Raw genomic sequence first — 17,276 nt, forward strand, 5'->3', positions numbered from 1 at the left:
CTTCCCCATCTCAGGCAGAAAGCAGCAGCAGGCTGGTGCTGTGAGGGAGGCAGGGTGGTAACAGAGAAAGCTCCTAGCAGCAAAATAAATATGAGAAGGGAGGTTGTTGCGAGGTTGTCGTGTAGGGGTGCCTTGAGCAGCAGAATTTTATTGTGGGACCCAGAGGGCATAAATAGTTATCTTTACCATGCTAACTTAAATATTTTTAACTTACTTCAGTGAGTAATATTGGCTTCCTGACAACTATACCTGGTGGGGTAGTTTGGACAGTACCCCATTCAAATGTGGTTTAAAATGTCATCTGTGTCCTGTTTACATCATCCAATCTCAATTTGCATTTAGTAACAAGTTCCTTTGGAACCTAATGGGAGGATTATCCATTGCTAAATTGAGCAACATTAAGTGGAAAATCATTAGGGACTTAGTGGGAAACAGAACCTGTCCACTGAACTGCTTCCCCAATCCTTTTCCACAGGCTAAACCTAGATCAGCTCTAGAGGGTCTAATCTATGACCAATTCCTGGAAAGGCTCTGAGAAATTGATCATATAAGACAGCAAGATTTAGGAGACTACGGTTGTCCACGACACATCTCTAGACACCATTGTACTGTAAAGTTTTCCAAAAAGTATTTAAAAATAAAGAGTTACATTTGTATAGCGGCTTTCATGACAACAGGATGTCCCAAAGCACTGTAGAGCCAATAAAGTACTTTGGAAGCGTAGTTACATTTGTAATGTAGGAAACACAGCAACCAATTTGCACCCAGCAAGTTCCCACAAACAGCATTATAATAATGACCAGATGTCTGTTTTTGTGATGTGATTGAGAGGTTAGTATCGGCCAGGTTACCAGCAATAATTCCCCAACTCTTTTTTGAAATGGTGCCTTGGTTTAGCATCTCACCTAAAAGACAGCACCTCTGACAGTGTAGCACTCTCTCAGTATTGCACTGCTGTCAGTTTTGATTTTTGTACTTGAGTCCTGAAATGGGACTTGAATCTACAACCTCCTGACTCAGAGGCAAGAGCTACTGCTGACACCATTGCAATATATTTCCACTTACTACAGTATTTAGTACATTTGTTGAGTGAGCTGTTGAGGATGCCATAATCAAGGCTAATCAAAATCTTTGAATTTTGAATTGACGTTTAAAGAGAGTCTCATCTGAACTGAATCTAAACTTAGTGACTAAACCTTGCAAAAATTTATGGAAATATCTTAGACTTTTGAGTGAAAAGAAGTTAATAAAGAATTTAGATCTGTTTCATAAACTAACTTGCTGGAGTTTTTTGAAGAGGTAACAGAGAGGGTTGATGAGGGTAATGCTGTTGATGTGGTGTACATGGACTTCCAAAAGGCATTTGACACAGTGCCACACAACAGACTTGTGAGATAAGTTATAGCTCGTGGAATAAAAGGGACAGTAGCAAATTGGATACAAAATTGGCTGTGTAGTAGGAAACAGCAAGTAATTGTTAATGGATATTTTTCAGGCTGGAGGAAGTATTGTAATAGAGTTGTCCAGGGGTTGGTATTTTGGACCCTTGCTTCTCCTGATATATGGTAAGATCTTGATGTTGAGGGGACAATTTCAAAGTTTGCGGATGATACAAAACTTGGAAACATTGTAAACTATGAGGAGGACAGTGTAGAATTTCAAAAGGACATAGACAATTTGGCGGAGTGGGCGGATAGGTGGCAGATGAAGTTCAATGTGGAGAAGTGAGAGTTGATTAATTTTGGTAGGAAACACATGGAGCAACAATATAAAATAAGGGGTGCAACTCTAAAGGGTGTGCAGGAGCAAAAGCACCTGGTTGTATATGTGCATAAGTCATTAAAGGTGGCAGGACAGATAGAGAGAGCAGTTAATAAAACTTAAGTATCCTAGGCTATATTAATAGGTGCATAGAGTATCAGAGCAAGGAGGTTATGCTGAACTTGTATAGGACACTAGTTAGACCTCAGCTGGAGTATAGTGTACAGTTCTGGTGCCACACTTTAAGAAGGATATGAACGCATTGGAGAGAGTGCAGAAGAGGTTTACGAAAGTAGTTCCAGGGTGAGAAATTTCTGTTCTGAAGACAGATTGGGACTGTTATCTTTGGAGAGGAGAAAGCTAAGAGGAGATTTGATTGAGATGTTCAAAATCATGAGGGGCTGGACAGAGTAGATAGGGAGAAGCTGTTCCTGCTCATAAAAGGATAAAGAACAAGAGAGCACAGATTTAAAATGATCTGCAAAAGAAGTAAATGTGACATGAGAAAAAACTTTTTCTCAGAACAAGTGGTTCGGGTCTGGAATGCAGTGCCTGGAAATATGGTGGAGGCAGTTTCAATCAAGGCATTCAAGAGGGCATTAGATGATTATTTGAATAGAAACAATGTGCAAGGGTGCAGGGAAAAGGCAGGGCAATGGCACTCGGTCATAATGCTCATTTGGAGAGCTGGTGCAGAATGGCCTCCTTCTGTGCCATTAAAAATTCTGTGATTTAGTTTATAACTAACCTAGTTGTTTTCTTTATGGTCTTTCATGGTATACTTTACAATGACACATAACTTTTGTCTGGGGAGGTTGTGAGTTTTTTACCATATTTTCAGGTGCTCTCAGACTTGAAGTTAATCTTTGAACTGTCCATTTAATAACAGTTCATTTTTTGTACAGTGATGCCCTATTAGTTATCATGCATAATAAATAAGACAGTGCTTGCTGGTGACCTCTGCTGTCAGTTTTTAAAAATGCAGTGCAAACTGCTGTCATTTTTTTTACATAGAAAGGGAATGAAAACCATAACTAAACCAGAACACATAACTAAATATTAGCAAATTAATAATCAGTAATTAGCAAAATTCCTGATATTTATTTGTCCTTGCATAATTAATGCATTTTAAGCAACATTATCAAAGTAAGAAGTCATATGTGAAATAAGGCACAAATTTTAAACTGGCATTGACTATATTAGAAATTGCAAACATACAGAATTAAGGTTTCCACAAGTTCTAATGGTTGCCATGTTCAAATAGGAAAATACTGTGCCATTTCAATACTAGTTCAGCATGGTTATGTATATTGAGAAAAAAATGGAATGAGGCAAGGCATTGGCCAGGCGCCAATGGATGGCAAAATAAACTGAACGACTTTATTTTAAATAAACTCCAACAAAACGAATAAAAATGTTAGCAGTGAAAAATGCTGGAATAATTTTGGGCTCAACCAGTTTCCTCTGCCCTTTTTTAGTTGCTTTTCCTCATTTAACTGTCCCTTATCCCACTTCTCACACTGACCTCCAATCATTCTCCCAGCTAAGGAGAATTAGAATACTAACTGGTGCGATAGACCTCATCCCTGTTTATGACCCCAGTTGAAAATGGTGTGTAGGCTAAAGTAACTACAAGCTGAACACTGACTGGCACTGAGGAGCATCACTACTCTTCACATCTTATATTATAGCCTTAATCCCCTCTCACTTGAAACTGAAGCAAGGGCCCATGAAAGCAAGACAGGGAAAAGAAAAAACTAATTTCTTAATGATTCCTCTGTTAATTTACTATGTATTTATGTTGTGCTGACTTGCATGTTTTGGATTATGCATGTGTTGAGGAATGAGAATTTGATTTTTTTAGTTTCTCCGTATTCTAATATATTTCTGATGCTGTGGCGAGTTTAATTTTTGAGTAGTTTGCAGTGGTTGTAATTCAGGGTTTCTTTGTGAACGTATCTCCACCTTAAACCTTGTTAGAAAGGAAAGGAGAGGAAGAGGTCCAAGGCTGAGATATTATTTGACCAGAGGAAGAATAAGAAGGAGCTGGAATTTGAACAGAAACTCGCAAAAGAAAAAGAGGAGATGCTTGAGAAAGAGAAACAGTTGAAAATAAATCGATTAGTCCAAGAGGTATATAGCACTGCAGGTGCAATTGATGACTTTCAAGTATTACTTTTGTGTGATTTCACTATTTAAATAGTCCCCAGGTAACAATGAGCTAATGAAGACCTTTCTTAACTATATTTTTAAAGATTTTTTTGGAGTGAGACCATAAATATCATAAATTACAAATCAGCCTAATTACCTACTATTTACCAAATGTAATCCTCGTAATCCAGTGCCTTTTCATATAGTTTTGAAATTTGACAGACTGACAAATGAAGGTTGTTCTTGACAATATAAATAGTGAAAAGAGAGAGGAACATGCTGCGAGTACTTGAGAGGAGAGAAGATTGGGGATTGCACTGTAGTTGTTTGGGGCTGTTTGTTGAGTAATATACCGTTTGGTATTATTGGAAACTATACACCACAACTATTTGGAGATGTTGTTGAGGAACACACAAATCAATGAGGTGTGGGTGTGGTGGGGGTTGGTGGTGGTGCCTTGTCAAGTCTCTTTTGTTGGAGAAAGAATATTCATCTCTGCAAAAGCATTTAGCATACCAAACTGTCTAGAAGTGATTTATATTTGACTTACTTGATTGCTTCCAATAGTTCTAGAGTGGCATAAACTTTCCCAAAACGGGAAGATTAGCTGATATTTGCAATGGGTGTTTTGCTGGTTTCATAAGGTTACTGAATTGGAATTTATTTGCATGTGACATGTATTAGCTTTAATTTAAATGGGGAAAAAAATATCAACTGCATCCAGCTAGCTTGTTTAATTTATTTATTAGGCCGCCACATCGTGTCTTGTTAAAAAGTAACTATATGTATTTTAAGGTTTCTCTGCAACAATAAAGGGTATTTACTTCTAGCCCCGGTTCTGTTGTACTCAAACTTATTGTTCTTAAATCTTATTTGAATATAAATATGGTGGTCTTCAGTAATTTAGAAAACCATTGTTCTTGGTTTTGGTCTTCAATCCATGGCTTTATGTGGCCACTGTTACCAGGTTTTAATATCAAGAGCAGGTAGTCCACATTGAAGTTATATGTTTAAAAGCTGGCAGATATTATAGATAAAATTTTAAAATATATGAAGCACAACTGTCTCATTCACACTGTGTGTACCACTTCTGTAAAACCATAAAGTGAAAGAAAACCTATTGGGTAAATTTTGTTCTTTGACCCCTCCACCCGCTCCCCTCCTCCATTATCTGCTGGAAAATTATATTCTCACTAAAATATTCTTTAACACAAACATATTAAATGACATCAACAATAGAGAAGTGTCCTGGAGTGACTTTTTTGAAAACAATGGTTAGGTCAGATAGTGAGATCAGGAAGAACTCGGCTTCACTCCTCTTGTCTGTGTTGATGTTAGGCATTGGCTGATGTCAGCAAGGTGAAAATGTAGACAAAACAGTTGACCTGTGTGGCTCTATGCTAGATTGGGGAAATCAGCAAGGGTTCTTGCTCCTGATCACTGTCCAATAACCCCTGCTGGAAGTGTGAACCTGTAGATATCAAAGGTTTCAAAAATAATTTAGATAGGCACTTGAGGGAAATAAGCTTGCAGGGCTACAGGAATAGAGTGGGGGGGATGGGACTGACTGGAATGCTTTACAGAGACCTAGCATGGACTGCATGAGCTGAATGGCTCCCTTTTATATTGTAATGCCTCTATGACACTCTGTCAAGTCTCATATAAACATGCCTCCTTGGTGAAATACTGGAGGGACTAGGCACTCATAGAAATTAACCATACAGGATGTCTGAACTTTTAGGAGAGCAGAGGAAAAAATTAACGGAGGGAATATTATTTAACAGTAAAACAACTAGAAGATATTGGAGGTTGTGACTTCAGAAAGCCAATTTGAACCAACCCAATCCTGAAAAACAAACTACTGACTGATTGTAAGGAAACCAACATCTTTTTTAAAATACAAAATATTTTAATGACAGTAGATTTCCTTTTCGACAGACAATGGGGGTATCTTGAAGAAAATAGTCTGCCTAGACTTGCCTTTCCCTTTGCGTAATGTTTACCAGGCTACAATCACAACTTATAAATCTTTATACATTTTTTGAAATGTCTTCTGAGTGAGCTAAGCCATTGGTGAATTGCTTCAGGTATCTGAAACAGAACGCGAAGATCTGGAAGAATCTGTAAAGGTTCAGCACTGGGTGGAGAGACTATGCCAGACTCGGTTAGAGCAAATTTCATCAGCAGAGAATGAATCCCTTGAGGTAATAGCTATTCAAGATAACTGTGCTTGTACAGAAATCTGTGCACTGCATGAAATATTGTTGGCACTATGTGGAATATGGAAAATGTTACTTTTATCGAACGGCACAATACCCAACTAACTGATGTGGCAACTTCATAGTAATGACTGAGCAACAAAATGCTTTCAAGTATCAAAATGCCAAATATAACAACCAATATTAATCTCTTGGACATAAAATCATCATATACCTCACATTTCATATAGAAGTATTGGGAGTGTAATTGATCTTTGGTTGTAGCACAAAACAGGTGGTATATAGATGAAATCCAATTTCACACCTGGTTTATTTTTCAGTTTATTTAGTTTACTAAACTTAGCATTTAATTTTCAAAGCATTCTACCAGTTTTGCCTACATCAAGGACAATTAGGCCAGATTCATCTCTGCCAAAACTGTGGACTACTCCAGGATCATCCTAAAAAAAACTATTTTCTCGGTGACCAACCAACTCCTTAAATGTCTCTGCCCTGTTCCATCTATCCTCACCTCCAACATGTGAGAGCAGCTCATGGTCTTATTTTTCTCTACCACTGAAATCATCCAACAGACTGTATGTGCTGCTTCATCCCCATGAATTGCTCCCCACCCCAGCCCTGAACCCACATATTTCTCATTTTTCTCCTTTCCCCTCTCATGCCATCTCCAACCTTAGTTTGTCCATAACACCCACCCCTTGCTCCCTTTATGTCACACCCACTATCTGCTGACCACCCTACTTCCCTTCCTGACTCACATGCTAGCTGATATTGTAAGTAGTTCTTGCTCCTCAGATACTGCCCTCCACTCAAAGCTTCCATTATAATCTCCTTCATCAAAATACCCATCCTTCACTCCTTTGTTCTTGCAACCTACTACTATTTATGTCCATGATACCTTTCATTTCCAAGGTTCTTGAATTGCTGAAACCTTCCAAATCAGTGCCCACCCTTTCTGCAATTTCTTCAACATCTCTCTCAACCACTCCACTCTTGTTAGACTGTATGTCCAATATCCAATCTATTATGAGCCATCAGTTTGCTCCAGTTGAATATTAAGGAAATTGAAGCCATTGTTTTCGGTTCCCACCGCAAAGTCTATACCCTTGCCACCAATTCCATTACCTTCCCCAGCCACTGTCTCAGAATGAACAGGACTGTTCACAACCTCAGTGTCTTACTTAACCTGTTCCAATAACAAATCCTGCATCACAAAGAATGCCTACTTTCACCTCTATAACATCACTCACATATGTCCCGCTTATGTTGCTGAATCATTCTAGATTTTGTTACCTTGAGAATTGACTTTTCCAACCCACTCCTCTCAACCTTGCACCATCCACCCTTCCAACACTTGACCCAGACCTTCCTGTTGCTAGCCATTTCAACACACCATCCTGCTCTCATGCCCACATGTCCATCCTTGGCCTGCTGCAATGTTCCAGAGAAACCCAAAGCAAACTGGAGGAACAGCACCTCATCTTCCAATTAGGCACTTTGCAGCATTCTGGACTTAACATTGAGTTCAACAACTTCAGACCATGAACACCCTCTTCCATCCTCACCCCTTTTTTTGTCCCCTTTTTTCAATATTCTTTTTTATTTTTTATCCACATACTTTTATTTTTATTTATTTTCATTTTTATTTATTGTTTTATCCCCACCTTTTATCTTATTTTCAATCTTATTTACTCACCACTGCCCCCTCCCCCACCCCACCCCTACTAGGGTCATCTGTCACTTGTTCATGTTGTTCTTTCCAGAGTGCTTACCCCTCCCTGCTATTACCACATTCTGCTTTTTGACCTTAATGCCACCATCAGCACCTCCTTTAGCCAGTACCGCTACCATTAACACCCCTTTGTCCTTATGTTCATGACATCTTTGTCAATCTCTCCTTTGCCTCCAAAATAGTAGCTGGCCTACTATCCAGCTTCACCTGCTCCACCCCACTTAAATAGTAAAATTTCATCATAGTTTTGCTTCTCTTTAGCTCTGAAGAAGAGTCATACGGACTCGAAACGTTAACTCTGTCTTTCTCTCCACAGATGCTTTTAGACCTGCTGAGTTTTTCCAGCATTTTCTGTTTTTGCTTCCAACACTTGAGTTCATCTAAAGCTCTGCTGCACTTTCCTAACCCACACCAAGCCCCATTCATTCAACATCTCAGTGCTTGAAGACCTACATTTGGTTTCAATCCAGCAATGGCTTGAATTAAGAATTCTTATACTCATGTTTAAATCCATCCATTGCCTCACCCCTCTTTATTTCTACAACCGTCTCCAGCCCTACAGCCCTCCCAAGAACCTTGCCTTCCTCCAACTCTGTATCCCCACCCCCACTCCCTTTGCTCCATTGACAGGTTACGTCTTCAGATGTCTAGGCCTTAAGCCCTGGAATTCCCTACCTGAGACTCTCACTCTCCACCTTTAAGATGTGCCTTAAATGTGCTTTGAATCTCCTTCTTTCACTCAATGTCACTTTTGTCTGATCACACTCCTGTGAAGTGCCTTGGCATATTTTACTACACCAAAGGCCTATTTAAATGCAAGTTGGTGTTGTTGACACTTGATAGAAGAGCAGGGAATTTTTCAGTTCTTGGTAGCATTACTTCCTCAGCCAATACCATCTAAAACGGATTAATTTCTCATTTATTGCCATTTGTGGAATGTTACTGTTGTGGAATGGCTGCTGTATTTACCTACATGTATAACTCTTAATTCATTAGGTAAAGCATTTGGGATGTTTTACCATGAAAGAAATTCAAATATTGTTTGTTTATAACTTGTGATCTCCCTAATTTGTGTATCTCAAAATAAACAATATATGAAACATTAACCTCAGGACCTTCATGGAAATACATGTAAATTCCTTAACCTCATTACAGCATGAAAATAATCTGCTCCCCAGTACAGTGATATAACTTAGTGTGGAGAAGCTGAATGACAGGCTAAAGTTCTTTTGGTACCTTCTTAAATAATATGAATTTGGGGACATCTCCTTCCTTTGGATTCAGTTGCTGCATCGGGTTTCCAAGGATCTGTTATGCCGATGTCATCCCCATTTTGCACATGAGTAGTCATTAGACAGAAAATCTAACATATTGCTCAAGGTAGATCATATATTGGCACAACTAAAAATCTCCCATGGGATATCTCATAGCTATTCATGTAAAGAAAACTTTTAAAATGTGGGTGCTCATTTTAGTTTGTAATGTTGCATATGTGTAGAATATAAAAATTCATGAGCTGACACATTGGGCAACATTTTCCCCCCGTCGGGGAAGTTGTGCGGGAGTGGGCGGGCGGGTTCCCAATCGGCGCCCCCAATTGGGGGGGGTGTGCCGCCATTTTACGTGGGCAGGCCAATTAAGTCCACCTTGTGGGCAGTCCACCAGGAACACTCCTGTGTAGGCAGAGGGGGATTCCCTGAGCCAGGAGTGCGCTCTTTCAAAAGAGCGCACAGATCTCCCTGAGGCAAAGTGCTGCCTCAGGGAGATCGGCTCAGATTTGAAACTTCAGATAAAGATGAGAAAAAAATGTTGCTGCCATGCCCCCTCATGTGACAGTCACATGAGTTGGGACATGTCCATAACTTTAATTTTGAAATATTCTGAGATTTTTAAATCACTCATGAAACCTCATCCTGCCCATGGATGACGTTTCATGCTTTTTCAACAGCCCGCCAGGGCTCCCAGCCTGCTCGCCAACCTTAAGGTTGGATGAGCAGGTCCATTAATGATTTCAATTAGTTTGTTAATGGTCTTAATAGGCCGTTGACAGGTCGGCGGGCATGCAGCCGACTTGGCTGCGCACCTGCTGACCTGAAAATCTAAATGAGGTGGGGTGACCTCGGGACGCATGCCCAACGTCACCATGCGTCATTTTACGCGTCGGCGAGCGGGCCCCACCCCCGCTTGCCGAACACAAGATTCTGTCCATTGACTCAGTCAGCTTGGTTTGATGCAGAATTCTGTACTGTATTTGACAGTTTTAGAGCTTGATAGGGGAACCAGCAATAACAGAAGAGGAATAAATTTCTGTTGCATCAACAATGGTGACATTTACCTTTGTGTTTTCCTTTGAGTATGAGTTATTCTTTTGGATAATAATGAATACCACTTTGTTAGCTTACATCTGGAATAAGATTATACTTTTTTTTTCCAAAATCATATTGACCACCAGTAATTGTGACACAGGGGTGGTCCTTAAGAGATGCATTTTTTCTGGTTTCTGCTGAAGCTAAACAGAAGTTAAAATTTTTAGTGTTCCCTATCTTATAGTTCTTAGAAGAACCCTAAATAAAGATTTCAGTTCACTAATTTAAGTGCAAATTCTATAAAAACTCATCCGGATATACACCAGTTAATGGATCAGGCATCTCGTACGTCTTGTGTTCTGATGTAAACTAAGTTAACATAATATCTGAAATGGCACAGTGTCTGAAACAATGAGCTCTCTGTCAGTAATATTTTGGAAGTGACAACATTATGGAAGTTGTTTACCCCATGTAATGCTATAAAATTGTTTTTTATGAATTACTGTCGACATTTTTGTTTCTGATTATAGCCATTACTAGTAAAAATAATGTATCAGGCGGATTTAGATTTGACTTCATCATCGCTTATATTCCTGAGTTTTATACACCATGTAGAATAGATGACAGTTCGTTCATATTTCTTTGTTTAACTGTCCCAAGTGTCCATATTAGTCCAAGTTTAGAAGATGAGTAAACTCATCCATATTTGGCCCCATTTTGAGTTCAAAGTTTATTTTGATGCCCATGCCAACTTGCTACAGTATCAGCAAGACTCTTAAATTTTAGTGGAGATTTTCTTCTAAATTACTATCAAAGAAACTTTAATGTCTGGAAGAGCATTTCCAGAGGACTATTCCTTCAAGTGTTGGTTATTGATGTTGCTTGGAGTGAAAATTTTGTTTTATGCTTTTAAATTGAGAATCATACAGTTTTAAAACCCCTATTATCCACTAACAGGGGTCGAGTGCACCACCACCCCCTTCAACATCTGTATGGAAGTTTGCTGGTGGCCTCCAGCTGCATACCACAGATCTTGATGACATCAATTTACATCAATTTGATCAGCCTACGAAGCGAATGGCACCTCTTCCACCAGCATCTCATCTTGTTTCATCACCACAGCCATCCAAGATTCCATTGCCAACTGCCACACCATCACGGAAAAAGCCTGCACCACCTCCACCAACTCCACGTCATCCAAAGCCATCACACATAGGCTCCAGAGCCTCACCTATAACCCCAATTCCACTCTCTCCACAGCCTCCACCTCCGCCTCCACCACTTCCTGCTCCAATGCCCATTCATCCTATTGCTTTTACTCGTTCTCAAGGTACCATCCCAGAAGTGAGGGAAAGCAACTTAACCTATTACTCCCATGCTGGCATGGAGTCAGTTAATGACTGGGAAGGACACAACTATAGTTCAAAAGCTGGGTATAGTCCTATATACACCCTGACTGGTGAACGTTCATACCCAAATAGTCATAAGGTATTGACTGCATGTTGTGAAATCTGTTATGCTTGCTGTGCCATCTTCCCCCTGGACTGCATGTTTTCTAAACTTCTAGACTAAAAGTAGCAAAAATCATTTATACTAGAGTAGGCAACCCTGTCAAAAAAATTACATGGTTACTAAAACAACTGCTTGACAAACCAAGCACTTATATTTAAATGCACCATCACTTGGTAAATATAAGCTATCAACTTAATTAATAGAACTGTCACCACTGCATCAGAAGGCTGTAGGTTCAAGCCCCAATTATGTATGCATGTATTCAGAATGGCATTCTAGTCTAATGCTGAGAGAGTGCTGTATTTTTGGAGATGCCAACAGTGCATCTCAAAAGTAATTAATTGTATGTGTAACACTTTCAGTTATTTCTGAGATATTGTACAGCATTACATAAATGCAAGTTTTTAAAAAGATCGAGAAATTTGTAATCCAGCACACACAAGATTGTGGGCACGAACCTACATTGCATCATCCTCTTGCACAGTGTGTTAATGCCCATTCCATTGAACAGTTTTTAATTAGTATATTTGTTTATAAAAGTCTTGAACTATAGAGCAGGCTGAAATCACAAACCAATTTAGTCAGTGCCAATAGCGTTCATCCTCTTCCCAACAGTATAGAATATCTATGGTAAAGTGTGCAATTTCTGTCAGATAATTTGTTTTGATAGATGTGAATGTGTTGTTTCTAGGTATCAGATAAAAAGTAAAACTTAAAAAAGTTAAAAAGCATGTTTTAAAATCTATATATTCATTAATACTCCTTAAACATTACGAATGAGTTCTACTTTTGGCATGTCTTTTTTCTGATAAAAGCCAGATGTGTCTAGCATGCTCCCAACTTTGAAAGTTGCATGTGTTTGGAGTGACTAATTACTATTTGTATGGTGGCTTATGTAAATATGGAATGGTGATTGGAATATGTGTTGCCTTGTCTCAGGTTGTGAGGAACACATCTCATGCTAGTAGAATCTCTTCCACATCCAATAATCCATTGGTACGTGACAAAACTATTGTGTGCATCTATGTGGGAGTTATAGGGAACTCTTGGCACCGATGGTAGGCTGATGGCAGTATAGTATACACCATTAAAGGCCAACACTGGAACTTATCTAAGAGATTTAGACTTTTCAGATTGAGATTTTTGAGAAAGAGAAAGAAGATTTGCTGGAGAGGTCAGGCGAGTGATTAACTGATTCATGACCAATACATATTCTCCTGCTCTTGAGTATTGGTTGTTGATAATGTGCCCTACATACAGCGGACCTGCATTTGAATTGATACTGATATAGATACACAAGCCCTTTATTGCCAACATAAGTGAATTAGCTGGTATTTGGAGCATTACGAATGTCAGATTAACTCTTATACTAAGAATTAATGTGACAACCATTTTTACAGTGGCAGAATTAAAGTACAACTGTAGCATTGATGTGCAGTATTTTCATTTCACACCCATGTACATGGAATCTGAATCAATCATCAAAGCCCAAGCTGACACTGGCACAAAACAGAGCAAGACTCTGGAAGAGGTCAACTCACTCCAACTTTGATACTGACTGACACCTTCACAAGACGTTTACTCTCCAAGTTGAGTGTGAAGCCATCAGTAATAAACTTGTGGAATGTAAATGTATGAAAAGTGCTAAATACAATTAATTTTTAAAGTTTGGTAATGTGTTATTGGGTCTGTTTGGTCCACCTTTTTTCAATTATAGGAATTGTAAGCCTTTTCCATAATAGCTAGCTGAAATGAGACAAAAATAAAATAAACAAAATTTGAAATATGAGGTGTTTACTTTTAAAAAGGAATCCGTTAGTTGGCAGAAGTTAAAACGTTTATTCATTTAGAACATTTGAAAAAGACTTGGAGCTATAATAATTGAGAGACTGTTATACTCACATTTCCTCTCCATTGAATTACATCTTAATATTAGTCTTTAAGGTACAATTCAATATAGTTTCATGTATTTCCAATCATTACTTTAACAGAACAATTGCTTGTTATCAATAATTGATTAGGTGGAATGTGCTGCTTTTCCATTGTAAAGCACCATTCAGAAGGACTTTATTGCAAACATAAGAATTTTTAAAATATATACAAGAATTAATATGAACAACAAAATTCAGCATTGGTCAGATCGATGTGACTTTTGAGTGGCAGTGCATTCAAAATATATCACATTTATTAAAGTTAGATAGTAAACTTATATTACCAGCTATTTAGTTTACATGTTAATTGTACTTTCCCTTTCCATCTATCATGGATGACTTTTCATCTTTTACTGCATATAACTTCAGCAACTAGCCCCAAGCCCGCCTATCCAAAAGCGACCAATGGGGCCGATGGCTTCCAAGCCAGTAATGTTGCCCCCTAGCCCTACGCATATGAACAAGACAAGGGTTAAACTGGAATTGGTAAGTTACATTTTAATGTATTTGTCTATATAGATAGTCATAACTCTCCCTGTCTTTAAATTGTTTTGTTTAATAATGGAATCGATAGTTAGGATTATTTTTATATAACAGCCAACTGTCTATAACAGCCAGAGTTTGTAAGTAAGTAAGTAGTAGCAGCTAATGTCAGTCAATTGAATTTGCCCTGTAATTGAGGTTCCAAGTGTGTATTATGTATTGCGGCTACTACATTATGCCTGCAATGTAGAGATGGATCAGAGCCAGTCAACCTAATTAAAGGTAACCCAGAACCGCACGGGAGTCGGTATCTGGAGAAATGGCTATGATCAGGTAGGAGCTAGAGGATGAAGAGACAGACCAAGATCGGGGAGCTAAGATTGGGTACAATATTTCTCTTTCTCGTCTTTTGTAATGAGTGCAGGGCTGCCACTGGAAACTAACTAGTGTGCTCAAAGATCCTGGAGAGATCAGTTGGTGGGTATGGTTGACAGATTAATGTCAAGGGACTGTACAGCAAACAATTAGAAAGACAAATGATATGTTAGCCTTTATTGGAAGAGGGTTGGAGTGTAAGAATAAGAAAGTCTTACTGCAATTAAATAGAGCTTTGGTGAGACAATACCTAGATTACTATGTACAGTTTTGGTCTCATTAACTAAGGAAAGATATGAAAGTTCACTAGATTAATTCCTGCAATGAGAGCACTGTCTTATGAGGAGAAATTGAGTAGGATAAAGTTCAGAAGAATAAGAGGTGATCTCATTGAAACATAGAATTCTTAGAGGTCTTGATAGGGTAGATGCTGAAAGGCCATCTCCCCTGGCTGGAAAGCCTAGAACGAGGAGTCATGGTCTCGGAATAAGAGGTCAGCTATTTTGGACTCAGATGAGGAGAAATTGTTTTCATCAGAGGGTTGGAAATCTTTGGAATTGTCTACCATTAAGTGTTGTGGATACTTAGTCGACCAATACATTCAAACCTGAGATCGACAGATTTTTGGGCACTAAGGAATTCAAGGAATATGGGAATAGGAGGAAGTGGAGCTGAAAAATACGGTCCCAGACCAGAAGTGTTTGCCGCTTCATGGAGTGTTATATACGGTGTGATGACATTGGCCACTGTTTCCGACGTCATCACACCGGTTTGTAACAATACAGTAGGCGGGCGACTCAAAAAGTCGGAAGCTCACCGCATTATTCAAATAGCAATTGAGAAGGCAATTAAGGTAATTAACAACCCAGCTCTCAGCAATAATATACTCTGAAGGTAATAATACACCTTCAGGGTGAGAATCACGACAAGTGGAGAATCCGTTTCTTGACGGGCAAGCTTGTTTGGGCGGGTTTTAGAACTACAGCTGAGACCAGAGTTGCAGCTTTGCAGAGAACATTTCAGTGGCTGCAGGGGCTACTCATGTGAATGAGCAGAGGAACCTTTTGGAGATCATTTCATCAGGAGGATCATTCTTTGGTTCAGAGGGCTGCATTCATTAGCGAGTCCTGCAGCACACTGGACCAAGATTGCTCATTCTGATGCCATACTCTCCTTGGCCGACCTCTCACGAGGCCATTGAGCCTTTTGTGGCACTGGAACCAAATCCTTCTCACCACACCCACACTGTTGACCTCTTCAGCCACCTCTTCTCGTGCAGCAGGAGTCTGGCTGGGCTTCCTTCTCTTGCCAGTGGTTAGCATGAGTTGGTCACATCAATGGTGAACTGCACGCAGGAGTGCACCAAGGGCAGCCACACTGAATTTGGGGGCTGCTTTGGCCTTCCTGGTACGCCTCCCCCCTCCAATACTGTTGACATCTATGTATGGAAACATTTAACAAATGTTCAACTCCTCAATGTCAAAAGGTGGGAGACTTGCTGATTTTTAAAATTTCTTCCACCTATGAAGATTGACATGGTTTGCAGAGATTAGCTACAATTTAAATGCACTCACCTGGCTAGACTGGAAAATGCATAATCTTATCTCTGTATAGTTAATCCCTAGGTTGATCAGCTGATGTGTCATCTAACACTGTCCCATGTCAAGGGGCCCTTTAAAGTACTGGCTGTGACCTTGTTCCGGGTTATGGCCTGCAGCCTCTCAGACCGGATATCCCCCCCCCACCCAGCACTTGTTGGGCAGGAAGAAAGGTCTGCAACCTGCCCTTGCCGCTAAATGGCAGCAATTAATATATTATTGGGCACCCGCTGACGACGGGCCCAGAAGTTGGAACGCCACCAGCTTCTAGGTGCGGAACCTGCCTTCAGTGGATGAACGTTTTATTCAGCCCGTGGGGCTGATGTAGCAGTTCAACTGTGATCTTCCTGAATAGCTTGATGGGTCACATGGCCTACTCCTCTTTCGGACACTCATATGTTCTTATTGTCCAGCTCAGTGGGACTGACCTCACTTCACTGTTTATACTCTTACTTATCCGGTCACAGCCAGAGCATTTCCAGCAAAAGCTCTCCTTCCCACCCCCAAGCGGTTGCTCTCAGAATCCCCCGATATCCCTCGTTAGCCCCTTCCTCCCCTCCTTCTATGTGCTGTCTATGATGACATCGTCCACAGACATGAGGCCAGCTACCACTTTTACACTGATGACATGACACACAGCTCTTTCTCTCCACCACCTCACTTTATGCCTCATTTCTGTGTGATCAGAGCAGTTATTCAACATCCAGGATTGGGTGAGCTGTAATTCCCTCCAGCTAAGCATCGTCTTCAGTCCTCAAACTCTGTACCCCTCCCATAACACTATCCACTGTTACGGGTTGAACCAGACTGTTGAAACCTTGGCATCCTATTCAATCCTGAGCTGAGTTTCTGGCCCCATCTCCTTTTCATCACAGACTGTAACATATGCTGCTGAAGCACTCATTCGTGTCTTTGTTAACTTCAAACTTGATTACCCCTGTGCCCTCCTTGCTTGTCTCCCACTCACTGTAAACTTCAGCTCACTCAAAACTCCGCTGCTCATCCTTTACACCAAGTTTCGGCCACATATCACCCCAGTCCTCATAGCCTTCTTTGGCTCCTGGTTTACCCATATCTTCGAATTTAAAATTGCTATATTTAAGCTCTCCGTAACTATTTCCTTAACCTCCGTCAGCGCTACTGCCTCCCACTATACCCATCACTGAACTCTCTCTTCTGTTTGCAACCTTTGGTACATGTTCCCCACC

General features: G+C 39.9%; 1 protein-coding gene across 2 annotated transcripts in view; it reads left to right on the forward strand.

Moving 5' to 3' along the window:
* Positions 1-17,276, forward strand: part of ush1c (Usher syndrome 1C) — a 279,860-nt gene that overhangs the window by 155,660 nt on the left and 106,924 nt on the right. Inside the window, exon 16 of one of the 2 annotated variants that reach the window (XM_078549128.1) lies at positions 3,742-3,894. The exons of the other annotated variant lie outside the window; for it this stretch is intronic. Coding sequence (XP_078405254.1) covers positions 3,742-3,894 — 153 coding nt within the window. The remainder of the gene's footprint in view (positions 1-3,741; positions 3,895-17,276) is intronic. 2 annotated transcript variants of the gene reach the window in all.

This window comes from Cetorhinus maximus, chromosome 9, assembly GCF_964194155.1.
Source record: "Cetorhinus maximus chromosome 9, sCetMax3.hap1.1, whole genome shotgun sequence".
Classification (NCBI taxonomy): domain Eukaryota; kingdom Metazoa; phylum Chordata; class Chondrichthyes; order Lamniformes; family Cetorhinidae; genus Cetorhinus; species Cetorhinus maximus.